The following is a 12,475-nucleotide window of genomic DNA, read 5'->3' on the forward strand; positions in this document are numbered from 1 at the left end:
CTCCAGGGCGTTAACTGTTGAAAATCAGTGTGAAGTCTGTGTCTTTAGTAACCCACATGTAGGTTGTTGGCAGCGAACGTCACGATGTCTTCTAAAACAAGACATCAGTGCCATTACGTTTTCACTGCTTGCCGTAGGTTGTGACATGTTTTCATTGCTATGCAGAAGCTACATTTTTTCGATGTTCTAGTTTCCCAGATAATATGTTGAGTGTGGAAACATCAGTGACCTCACGTAGCACAAATAATGCTTGCCTCAATTTAAATTCAAAATTCAAAAATACTTTATTGATCCCAAAGGGAAGTTAAGTGAAGTATTTTCCAGCATTTTAAGGCACAATCAAGTATGTTTCCTTCAGTTGTATGTAACAAAGATGACTTTAAAGAAATTGGACTTTGTAATTGGGTCTCTGTTCCTTTAAGAAGCTCCTGCCTCTTTCTAGTGCTCCACCTTCAGAATGTCATCGCAACAATTATGCTATTAACAACCATTCATAGGAGTGCCGACTGAGAAGCAGTTTGGTTTTTGATGAGGTAAAAACATTACAAAAGAAAAAAGCAGATTTTACTAAATACCACCACTTTAATTTTCTTTAGAAAATAATTGTTTTTTTGTTTTTTTTTTTTGATTCTGTCAAACTCGGAACAAATTTTGGGTTCCACAGATACTCCTTCATAGATTTTATTGTGCTCACATGGATGGGTTAATCACAAATGAGGCAAATATTCTTCATGTTTTGAATTTAAACAGTTTCGTCTCCAGTCGCTGCTTCAGCGAGAGCGTGCTGCCTATTACAGGAACACTTTGCATTCAAACTAGCTCCCATGAGAAGATTACTTGGAAAAAAGGCATGTACATGCATATACTCATCCAAACAGTACAGCAGTCCACTTTCTGCCTCCCACAGGAGAGTGAAACGTAATTATCCTTCCCCTTTGTGCTGGAGCTCTCCTCCAGCTGCACCCGATCAGCCCTGTTGGATGATGTCTGAGCACCACATCAAATATAGTTTTGGCCTCAATTTAAAATTTGAAGCGAAAATCTTTTTTTTTTTTTCTTTTTTTTTTTCTTTGTAGATGTAACAGTAATTGTGGTCGGAATCTGACCAAATAAGTTGAATGACTTCTTTACCTAAAATGTTAATAAATAAACGACTCGGCAAGAGCAACAACTCAATAATACAATAAATTGATTTCATAATACTTAGTTTGAAAAGAAGAATTCTTACGGTCGGATAGCTATCAGTGAAAATATAATTCATTACTTTTAGTAGAAACACAAAATAAAATTAAAACCAGTTCATTCTTACATGTGCAAAAGTATTATAAATATAGTATGTTTATTTTGATATGGACTTTAGCAGGAATTTAGAATAAACATTGAACCAACTAAATTTCTTATTGCAGTCAACATTGTACTGTTTTACCATTTTGCTGTTTAAGTATTGCTAATCACAGGTTGCTAATCTACGTTCAGAGTTTGCCAGTAGGTACTTTAAAACAGGGTTAATAAGAGTGACGGGTGGTGCCAGATTGTTTGCAACAAGAAATGTTACCATAGACACAAATTTCTCGATCTTGTAATCAGAAGGAAAATATACATACTTTTTTTTCAGTCAGCTGACCAGCAGTGCAAAGCAGCAGAACGTAGAGGCAGGACATGGAGCTTCTTCTCTCCATGCAATACTGCACTCACTCTGGCATGTTCCCTGATATGTTATGTAAATAAAAGTACTTTAAATTATAGAAACTGTATGAAGGGCTGGACTGTGGTTTATTTGTTACTGGCTTGTCATGTGTACCTAATTGGTTCCATTGCAAAAAAAAAAACTCCACACTTTGTTGTCTGTGCTGCAAATTCACTCAGATCACCTGCTTTTCTCAGCTACAATCTTAATGAAATCTAAAAGAACAAAACACATGTCTGGCATGAGCTCCGGCTAATGAGACAATCAAATTAGAAATAATTTGTGAAAATAAAACTCTTCTAGCATTTTCATATAAACTCTTCCTCTCGTGTTTCCTTTCTCTGGTTATTATTATCATCATTTTATGATTTTGGATGAGGCTCAGCTGATGGGTTTTCTTTCAGTGACTTTCAGTGATTAAGGTGGGCTAGAAATTAACTTTGTCCTTTTTATTTGCCTTCTAGATGATCCAAACCAGCAAAACCCTGATTGAGTCAGCTGATGTTGTCTACTCCAAGCTCACACAAGCACAAAGGGCAGGTATGCAGCATGAATGCATTCAATTCTATTCCAGAATTCTTCCCAAAGGGAAATTAAATGAATTTGTGCATCCGCTTGACTTGAGCAAACTGCTAGAGTCGTTGTAATTTCTCCTCAAAGTAAAAGGAGGTGCTACGTTTCTCTGCCGCTGGGATGAGACCGACTTACCATTCGGGGGCATGAATCAGATTTTCTCACTCACAGATATGCTTTGTTTTGCTTTAAAACTCAATATTATGAGAAAGCAACTTTTCATTCTCCTGTTATAAGATAGAGAGGGTGTCACATGACATGCAGTGCTGCAGATAAAGAAATGGCGTCGCTCCCTCCCCCCCTCGTGCCACAACATCCCTGTCGACATCAACATCGGTGGCTGCTGTCAATAGAAGTGGCCATCATCAGTGAGTCAACGTGGCGTAGTTATGGGCAGTGAGCAGGTGAAAACAATCAGTGAGCCGCACAGACCAAAGGGCTGCAGGGGGGAGAGAGAAAGGACAGAAGGCGTAAACATCTTTTGAAAGGAGGAGAGAAATTAAAAGGCTTGAGAGAAAGGACAGAATTAAACATACATCAATCAGTACATCTTTATTTAAAAAAAAAAAAAGAAGGCATCCCGCAGAGGACAAATTTAGCCGGGACGTGATCATTATTAGAGAAATGGCTTCAAATCAGGAAATTCTTTGTGGCTTGTCCTCTCCAGCCTCTTTTGGATTTGGCTCAACTTCTCCTCATTTGCCTCACTTCTGTCTTTAAATGGGAAGCACAAAGCTGGAATAGTGACATCTCAATTCTGCATGTTTTTACTGACATTGTCCCGCTACAGTCAGCCACAGAACTGCAGATCATGGCCAGTTAAGTACTTTGTAATAGCTGGTGTAAACCCGGTTAATTATATTTTATACCCTTCCACTGCTTGTTGTTGTGTGTCTTAACAACTGGGACTCAGTCACACACTTCAACCCCACATCCTGAATCAAATAAGAAATTTTAAGCTTTCTTTATGTCAAGCTTTACTGCCTGGTGTTACACAATAGGAGGCATATGCTTTCTCCCTCTAACAGAATAAGCTAACCTGATATTCATGCTGTGTAATTACCCTGGGATGTAGGCTGAACGCTGGCGCTTCAATCACAGAGCTGTCCCTTAGCTCCATGGTTCCCCAGCCAGGAGCTGGAAGAACGTTCAAAGGCGATGATTTCAGAGTTAAGCAGAGCTTAAACCGCACGCAGCCGCACTCACAGCTGTTTCTGCTGCTCCGCAGCAACGCTCAGCTTATTGCCTCCGTCAGGTAAAAGGAACCTGTATGCGTCTTGTAGGATAATGCAGCTGGTGCTTCTGGTTCAACTTGAGAAGGGAGGGAATTTGGACATTCTTTTATTAAGAGCTGCTAGCTTTTCCTGTAAGTGAGAAGAATGATACACGGAGGCAAAGGGGGAGCAGCGACAGCCCTCAGGCGCCTCAGCTGCATGCCAAACATAACACTCACCCCGTCGCCCACTCTCTCTGCTGTGCCCCTGGTTCTGACACTCATGCCTCAAATCAAACTGTGGCCTTTTACAAATATTATGTCTATTTTACATCCCTTCTGTGTACTTCTATTAGTGTTTCCAGACATTTGTTGCCATTTTGATAACAATAGGTCAGCCAGGAAGACTGCCTTTTCTTTTTTTTTTTTCTTGTAAATTGTGCATTAAGAAATGCCTCAAAAGGACGGGGGTTTCCTGCTTGTTTTTCAAAAACTTTGGAATTCGATTGACAGATTTTCCAGATTTGGATAAATAGAAAAAAATTATGTATTCATGTTTTTGAAAGGTTCTGTATTTATATGTCTCTGTAGAAATAGTCAACAAAAATTCAAAGCAAACTTTTTACTATTGATTGAAGAAGAAATTTAAATTGAAAAATATGTCAGCGTCCCAAAAAGAAGCTAATGCTTAAATTTAGCTTTTCATGTCACTTGGAACCTGTACAATACAAACATCTTTTCCGAATTAATTAATTAATTAAATCAAGATAACATTTCTTTTAAGCATTAAATTAAGTTTAGCGTGACAGAATATTGTGCCTGGCGGCCATATTTCATCACCTATTAAGCTAAATGTCCTTTGTTCTAATAAAATATTGTTTTCCACATTTATTTCTTTTTATATCACTTGCACCAATGTGCTAATGATGCTACAACAATAGAAAATATGTCACAGTATCTTTTTTCTGCTTTATGACTCAACATTTGAGCTTCTAATTATAATCTGAAACTCACGTTTGTTACTCTTTCTTTAACACTGTTGTTCTCAGCTTGTTACTTCTGCTCTCCATTCACATCTCATCTCAATGGGCCTATAACTAAATCTACAGTCTGACAAGGTTAGTTCGTTAAACTTAAGATAATTAGGTCAAAGTAACAAACAAAAAAATATGAAACACTCAGGCTCCAGAAGAGCTAAAATAATGCTGCTTGTGTAACTATACCTGCTTTAAGCTGTTGTAAACAGTTGAAGCAAAATTTAAGCCCCTTTAATTTAAGTTTTTTTTTTAATAACAGTCATTAGATCCAATGAAATACACTCGTTCTACAATTTTACCCAATCTCTCTAATTGAGATTTTTTTCTCATCTGACATGTCTGTTTTATTTAGCTTGTGTTTTAGTCAATTACAGCCATTCCTTAACCTCTTATAACCAGACAATCCACAGATAATATTGTGTTTAACCCCTCCCACAGGTATTTGTAGTGAATGCGTCTCTTGTGATGCTGTATGTACCTCTTCGAACCCATCTCATCTCATAAAGCGCGTGTACAGACTGACAGCTTTAGGAGTAACTGGCTGAACACAGGAAGGCGAGCAGAGAGAGGGATATGAAGAGATGGTGGATTTTGCATGGAATTGAGGGTTTTGTCCCTATGATCATTCAAGATGGCAAATTTATAATTTCGGCTTAATGGCTGTGTGAGAAACGGAAAACAGTGCTATTAGAGGACGGCTTGTCAGTCTTGGGGAAGAGAAAGTGGCGACGGGGTGGAATGTGTTAGTTTAATTTTAACTCCGGTGCTTTTTGCCCTTGTGCTTCGCTCATCGGCTAAATACTGTTGTGGCAAAGACATGAATCGCAAACGATGGTCTTGATACGAAATAAGGAAATTTCACTCAACTGTCACCTCTTATTTTTAAATAAGGATATTGTGCAAGATCAGAAACAACAGCGTGGAACAGGTTTGGATTTGTTCTGCCGTGTCCTGCAGCATCTTCCATTTTCTTCCTCCTCTCAGTTTATGCACAGTCATTGTTGCAGCTAATCAGTTTAATTTGGGCAGTGAAGCTTATGTGTTGATGAGAATGGAGAGGTGCTAGATGATTCCCCTGTGGGCCCTATTGGTGGCTCGCCATCACGCACGAGGATAATGGGCGACCAGGAAAACAGCTGGGATGCGCACTCTGGCACCTCCAGATGCTACCATCATATTTTTTGAGCACACAGACTCTGAGTTGGCTCCGATATCGGAAATCTAAATACGGAAACCACTCTTCTTTTCACTGTAGTAATTTCATTGCTTTGTGTAGTGCTTATGTTTTTCAACCATTTAATCAGTTTCCATTGAAGAAAAATATTAGCACAAAGTAAATTTCACTCAATGTTTGTGTGTAATTAGAAATCTATATTCAGTGCGTATGTGAGTGGATTAGACTGTTGTTTTAAAATCTTTATATTAACACTTGCAAAGTTGTGACAATCTCAAAGTCTGAAAAGGAAGATAAATTGTTTTTATTATTTTCTGGGTGAGTTTGGAAAAATCCTGGATTTTCCTGATATTTTTCTTCTTTCTAGAGTAGATTTGCCTTGAATTACATTTAAATAACATCTTATACTCTTTCTGCGACGTCATACCTTGATTTTAACATTTTACCACCAATATTTTGGTTTTGAATTTAATTATTAGATACACCACTATTTACCTTTAGAATTAGATTCTAGGCAACTATAAATTCAGGTCAAACTGTTCTTAAAATTAGTTGTGATTTCATGATAAAATATGCACGCAAACAGAGATTTTGCGGATAATTTGGAAATGGAATAAATCAACTAAAGATCGCAAACTGTTTTTAAAAGAGTCAGCATTTCCAAAACTCACAGTTGTTTTGATAGCAGAATCTTAAACCTGGGTTGTGGATCTCTGCCACTCCTCCAGAGATACTGTGGGCATTTTGGCAGCTACTCTGATTAATGCTGCCCTTCCTGGGTCTGTCCCAGAGGAAAACACTGAAGTCTGTTATTGCTGTATAAAAAAATGGGCAGAAAACATGTAAGGAATATGATTCTGTTGTTCTAAGACGCATTATGCAGTAGTGCTGTTATCTAATCTTTCTGAACTATAAGAAAAATGATTAATATTTAAATATTCTCCAAAATAAACTTTGTTTTCTTTCTTTAAACTTGAATAGTGTGATAATTTGGGAAACACGGCTGGACCAATCACCATAAAAGGAAAAAAAGGCATACCTGAAAATGAACAGACAAAACGCTTGTAAAGGACACACAGACCTCAAACTGGAATCAAATGTATCATCAATGCAGTCCATGTTTCATCAGCTCTCTGTTGTGTTTATCTAGGTCCCCCTTCCATTCAAGCATGCTTTCTCTGCCTAACGACTGTGTATTTGTTCATTTTGTTTTTGACAGCTTTCTCGCTGTGAATATCCTAGATAAAGACATCTCATTCCCTTTGTCGTCTCTGGCTTTGCAGAGTCATTGTTTTCCTAGCTCATCCACAGCCAGAGAAAAAAATCCCTCTCTGTGTTTGCAGTGATGACACTCCACATGGACTCTAGAGAGTGTATGAATTGGGATAAATTAAGCAAACATTGATCTGATTGATGCAAATCTCCCTTTCACCAGCTACCATTTCTTTTCAGTGAAAGGGGATTCACTTTAAAGATCCTGTTTTATTTGGTTATTTACCACTTTTCACTCTCTCTGACTTAAAATTGTGCTTTTTTAAAATTTTTTTAGTTCTGCTTGTGCATTGGGAACGCTTCTCGTTATAAATGCAGAAGATGTTTATCGTTTTCAAGGATTGTAAGCCATATTCTGTAATTGTGTAGCTGCTCTAAAGAGATGTTGTCTCCCGTGTCCTTCCATCTGAGCACCGCTTCTCCAGCTCGTACCCATTAGGGAAGCAAACCAAAAAGTCCTCGTCTTTCTGCAGCACACGATGGGGGTCACATTTTGCACAACAGCATGAATTTCCTAGTGTTAAAGTGACAGTAAGGAACAGGAATTGTGTTAATGTTACACGGAGATGGCTCTTAATCATTGCCAGATTAAATACTCCGCGAAGCTATATTGGAACAAACCGCCAGCAGCTAATTTCGTATCATTTACAGCTCCCTGCTTGCTGGTTTCTGCCCCATCCTGCGTTCGCCTTCTCCCTTTTCTCAGCTCTGCACAAGCAGCGGCCCATTAGCTGTAGCAGATTATAAAATTAGATCAGTCCTTATCCCTGTTAATGTAAATTTCAGGCTCCTAAACTAGAATATTGTAGTAACACTACCTCTGGTGTAGTTAGAAAATTAAGAAAGGGCAGTCCGACATTGAAAATTAAAAAGCAGCCCCTCAAAACGTAGTAGTTTTACATTTTTATGTAATCTGCCTCTGAAAGATGATGCACTTATGTTGCTAGGTAGGAAAATAATTTTAATTGGTTTGAGGTATTCTCCAAAATGCGTAAACTGTTTGTTTACAGAAGAGGTGCAATACCTTCTCACTTGAGGTGCTATGAGGTGCTGAAAAAAAAATGGTTCAAGATGCACAGCTATTCTCTAGTTTATAGTGGAAGCCTGCATTGGTTCTTCAGAAAATCAGAGCTTCTGTTGCTTAAGGTCATCTTTCAGGAACAGACTGACAAGCAAGCTGAGTCTTACAGATTTAGGGGGAGTTTGTTGTTAAACCCTTTGGAGATTAGGAATAGTTTGCCTCAGTTGCAATAAAACCTGACCTACTCTGAAGCCTAATTAGAGGTTCGCCTTCATTGTACCGTCCATCCATCCATCCATCCATCCATCCATCCATCCATCCATCCATCCATCCATCTGGTCATCCATTTTCTGTACTCACTTAACTCTTGTAGGGTCATGGGATGATCTGGCCCTAAATCTCCTTAATCAATAACCAAGTGATGATGAAGAAGAACATCTTTGAACTATGAGAGAAAACCCATGAATTCCTCACATCTGTTTAAATATGCACACCCTTACTTTGTTGCAATACCTTTTGATACAGTTCCAGCATTCAGTCTTAGGTACACAGTTAATTATAGAGAAATTAAGCTGCATTGATTAACTGTAATTAAAGTTCATGCCTACTGATTGAAGTTCAGCCGTCCTATTAGGACTTTCTCCAAATTGCTAATTGACATTCAGAGTTTGCAGATGTTACGGTTTCAAGATGCTACAATGTGTCAAAATAATCAGATTTATGAAAAAATGTTAATCACGAGAAGAGCTAAAAAAAATATTCCACAGCAGATAGCATGGCACGCTGAAACATTAAGTAACATTTCTAAAATCAAATATTTCCCAAAAATGTATGCAGGGAGGCTCCTGAGAGGTTGGCAGTAGCTCTAAAGAAAATACAAGAATTTCTCCATTATGTCTGGACTACGAGTAGGGTTCAAAGGTCAAAGCATTTTCTTCCAAAGAAAACATTCGGGCCCAGCTAAAACTTCCCAAAAACTTGTGGGAGAATAGTTTATGGTCTGGCGAAACTAAGCTGGAACTTTTGACCAACATTTTAAAACATAAGTTTGGTACCAAAACAGTGCAACGCTAAAATAACACTGCACTTTTAGTGAAATACAGCGGTGGAAGGGTCACACTCTGGGGTTAGTTGTCTTCATGTGAACTAGACTTTTATCGAGGAGAATGAAATCATGCACAGCACCAAATATCAGTCAGGTTTTGGCCCAGACCTTAATGTACTTTCATGCTCTGACAGATTTTACAAAGTGCTGGCACTTTAAAGAAGGCGTCCACATGTTTTATGACTTCTGTAATATTGAATATACATTTTTTTCCCCATTTTATTTGATCTGTTATTACTATATAACAAATGGTAATTGTGTTTCCCCATGTCTCCTGTGGTGAATAGCAAATCTCTTGGCAAAGGTGCCTCACCTTTGAAACCTGCTTTACCTAAGACCTCTAAGATCTTAACAAGACAATACTAATTTGGTTATTCCAGTAGTAAAACAGACTGATGTCTGTGCTACATGTACTATATTCAATTATTAAAAAAATATTAACTGAATAAATGAATAAAAACTCTTAAGCACCACGGTAGAGTAAAGGTCCTTTGGAGATATGTGTGACTTTTCTGATAATGTTTTTAGGTGAAACATTTCTGTCCATTTCAGGTCTGGACTTCCATGAAGACCTGCATCGCATCGGAGCAAAGGAAGGTCTGAAAGGCCGAAAACTTCAGAAAGCCATGGAGAGTTACGCTTGGAACATCACTGTGCTTAAGGTGAGCAAACCTCCCCAATTACGTCGCTTCAAAGTCAATGCACTGTATGACAGTGCAATACATTTAGAGCACGCGCCACTTATATGAAAGATGGGAAGTTAAAGGATTATCTTATAAACTGCAACCAGCTGGACAAGCAATCCCAGACACTGTTGCAGAGATTTACCCGCACGATGTCTTAAGAAAGCTTCTTGGGCTAATTGCGTCTCTCTCTTCCCTAATCCCTAAATCTCTTAAGTAATTAGTGTTCATTCCAAGCCTTGTTTTATTTATTTCCTCTTGTATCTATTTTGACAAGGCTTGATTGGATCGTTCACACTTGCTTGGAAGACACACAGCTCCATGCAGCTTGGCCATATGTGCATGTGTAAAAGACGGTGCATTCTTGTCACTGCCTGCCCTGTGACTCGAGAGATAAGGCCGGCCAATTCGTTCATCTTATTCCCTCTTTGGATGCCAATGTTAGAAAGCTAAACGCAAACAGTATAGTTGGGATCGTATCTCATTGTGTCACCTTGACACCAGTTAATTTTAATTGATAGTGATGATTGTGTGGTTTATACTGTTTTTCATTTTATTAGCTTTTATATGCTATCGCAATTTTCTTTAGTCAAAATGAAATACCTTAAATCACATTTTTGTGCAGTAGCATAATTTTCATTCCACATATGTGAAAATATAACTTCAATGAGTTATTTTGAGTTTTCTGACATAAAAAAGGGCACCTAATCTAAAAAGTAAATAAAGAAATTTCTTGCACAGAATCTTTAGAATGGTTTTATCATTTTGGCTATTCACAGAGCTGTGCACACTAAAACCCCTGACAGTGGGTTTCAGTGTGCACTCAGTGCTGGAGGATCCGAGAAATTACCACACACACCCACCACAAATGATTTAGTGGTTGGCACCCAGACAAAAAAAAAAATCAGTGACCAAATCTAAACTGCTACTTAGTAAACCCCATGTGGCGGTTAGCTCTGCTACAGTTCTAATATTAGTAGCAAATATGTGGAACGCCTTTAGCCGCGTTACTTGCATTCCCTCTTCTCTTCTGTAGCTGGAGCTAACCATGTTGTTGTTCTTATCTCCAAGCGTGTGAAGGAAGTACTGCACACACCTCTAATTTTCTAAGCAAATATATTTCTAAAGTGCAGTTTACATGAAAGTTCCACCATATGTCAGTAATAACCTATCCAGGCTAAACATATATATATATATATAATCAAACCCTGATGTCCATAAATTATCTTATACTGTATAGGGAAAAAAGTAGTGAACACATGATAAAAAGGAGGTTCAAGAAAGCATGGAAAGCCATGACACCTACTGAAGTCAATCAGTTGTTAGAAAATAATCCTGCCACTTAGTGTAAATGAATATCAACTGGCTCAGTCTCAACTGATGACCAATGAAAAATATTCTGATTACCAAGGTGTCAAACAAGACACAGCATGTGATGGTCATAAATAGTGAGCTCTCTCAAGACCTTTGCAACCTTATTACAAAACATACTAATGGTCTTGGTTGCGTACAAATTTTCCAGTAACAGAAGAGTTAAAGGAATTAACAAAGAGCATAGGAGCATTTATGGAAGACACTGAACAACATGGAGACAAGCTTTAGAAATAGTATAGATCGTAGTGTAGCCAGATCAGGCCAAAGTTGAAATATTATTAGATACCATAATACAATACCAATAGTGAAGTTTGGAAGTGGTAACATCATAATGTGGGGTTTTTTTTCGAATATGGTGCTGTCAACTTTTGTGTAGTTGAAGTAGAGTTGCTATGCTGTAGTTTTCCCACACATAGGAAATGCGTTATTTAAAGTTATTACGCGCGAGTAACTAAACAATGACCTCAGCAATGCCAGTATTAAAACTATAAAACATACTCACCACAGAAGTCATCATTAATATTTGATACCTGACAATATTCAAGAATAAAATCTTGAACTGTTATTTTTCTAACTTCTTGTACCAGATAGCTGTGCTACAGTCTTACGTACAGTAGGAACCAAGTGGAAATTTGCTTTGATTTGTGTTATTTATATTTCTACCCACCTCTATAATGCCAACATTTTTCAAGCATCTGTCTTATCTCTTTTTAAAAGTAATGTGTTTTCTGGGGTTAGTTGCTATAGCAGCCAACCACTTCCCGCTCTAATGGTTTCTCTCTAAAGGTTTGTTTTTTTGCGTGTGTGTGTGTGTGCGTGTGTGTGTGTGTTTCACCTCCTTATGTTATTACTGCTACTATGGCAGAATAGTGTGTCAGTTTGACCTGCTTTTTGACTTTTCTTGCAGTTTACAGTCATAAAAACAGCCTTCATTGAAGTAGGGAGGCTTCTCTAGGAGGCGATGCTCATGGTTTCAGGTTTTCATGATTTTGCACTTTGTGGTTTGTGAAGATAAATCTGATGCATCACGGAATGCACAAAGAAGAACAGGATGCAACAAGTTCTACTCATCTCATACAAAATGTCGAGCCTTACATTTTTAGTGGTTCTCCAAATTTGTGAAGATTTAAAATAGCAGTATCAGAAGGTCTTGTTGTTGAATCCCTCCAACATCTCTCACCCTGTTCCATCTATATCTATCTAACTATCCCATCCATCTCCACTCATTTGTGCTTGCCCTTTAAGTTGCCCACTTCCCTGTTTCTCAGCTTCCTCATCCTCGTTTCATCGATGAGCCATGCTCTCAACTGAAAGGCATCTTGGCATCCGCATAGCT

At 38.1% G+C, this 12,475-nt stretch overlaps 1 protein-coding gene across 1 annotated transcript in view; it reads left to right on the forward strand.

The window, feature by feature from the left end:
• Positions 1–12,475, forward strand: part of LOC103469405 (inactive phospholipase C-like protein 2) — a 77,365-nt gene that overhangs the window by 60,635 nt on the left and 4,255 nt on the right. Inside the window, exons 4-5 of the mRNA XM_081610173.1 lie at positions 2,152–2,227; positions 9,635–9,744. Coding sequence (XP_081466299.1) covers positions 2,152–2,227; positions 9,635–9,744 — 186 coding nt within the window. The remainder of the gene's footprint in view (positions 1–2,151; positions 2,228–9,634; positions 9,745–12,475) is intronic.

This window comes from Poecilia reticulata, chromosome 8, assembly GCF_904066995.2.
Source record: "Poecilia reticulata chromosome 8, P_reticulata-male-v2, whole genome shotgun sequence".
In the NCBI taxonomy this organism is placed as follows: Eukaryota; Metazoa; Chordata; class Actinopteri; order Cyprinodontiformes; family Poeciliidae; genus Poecilia; species Poecilia reticulata.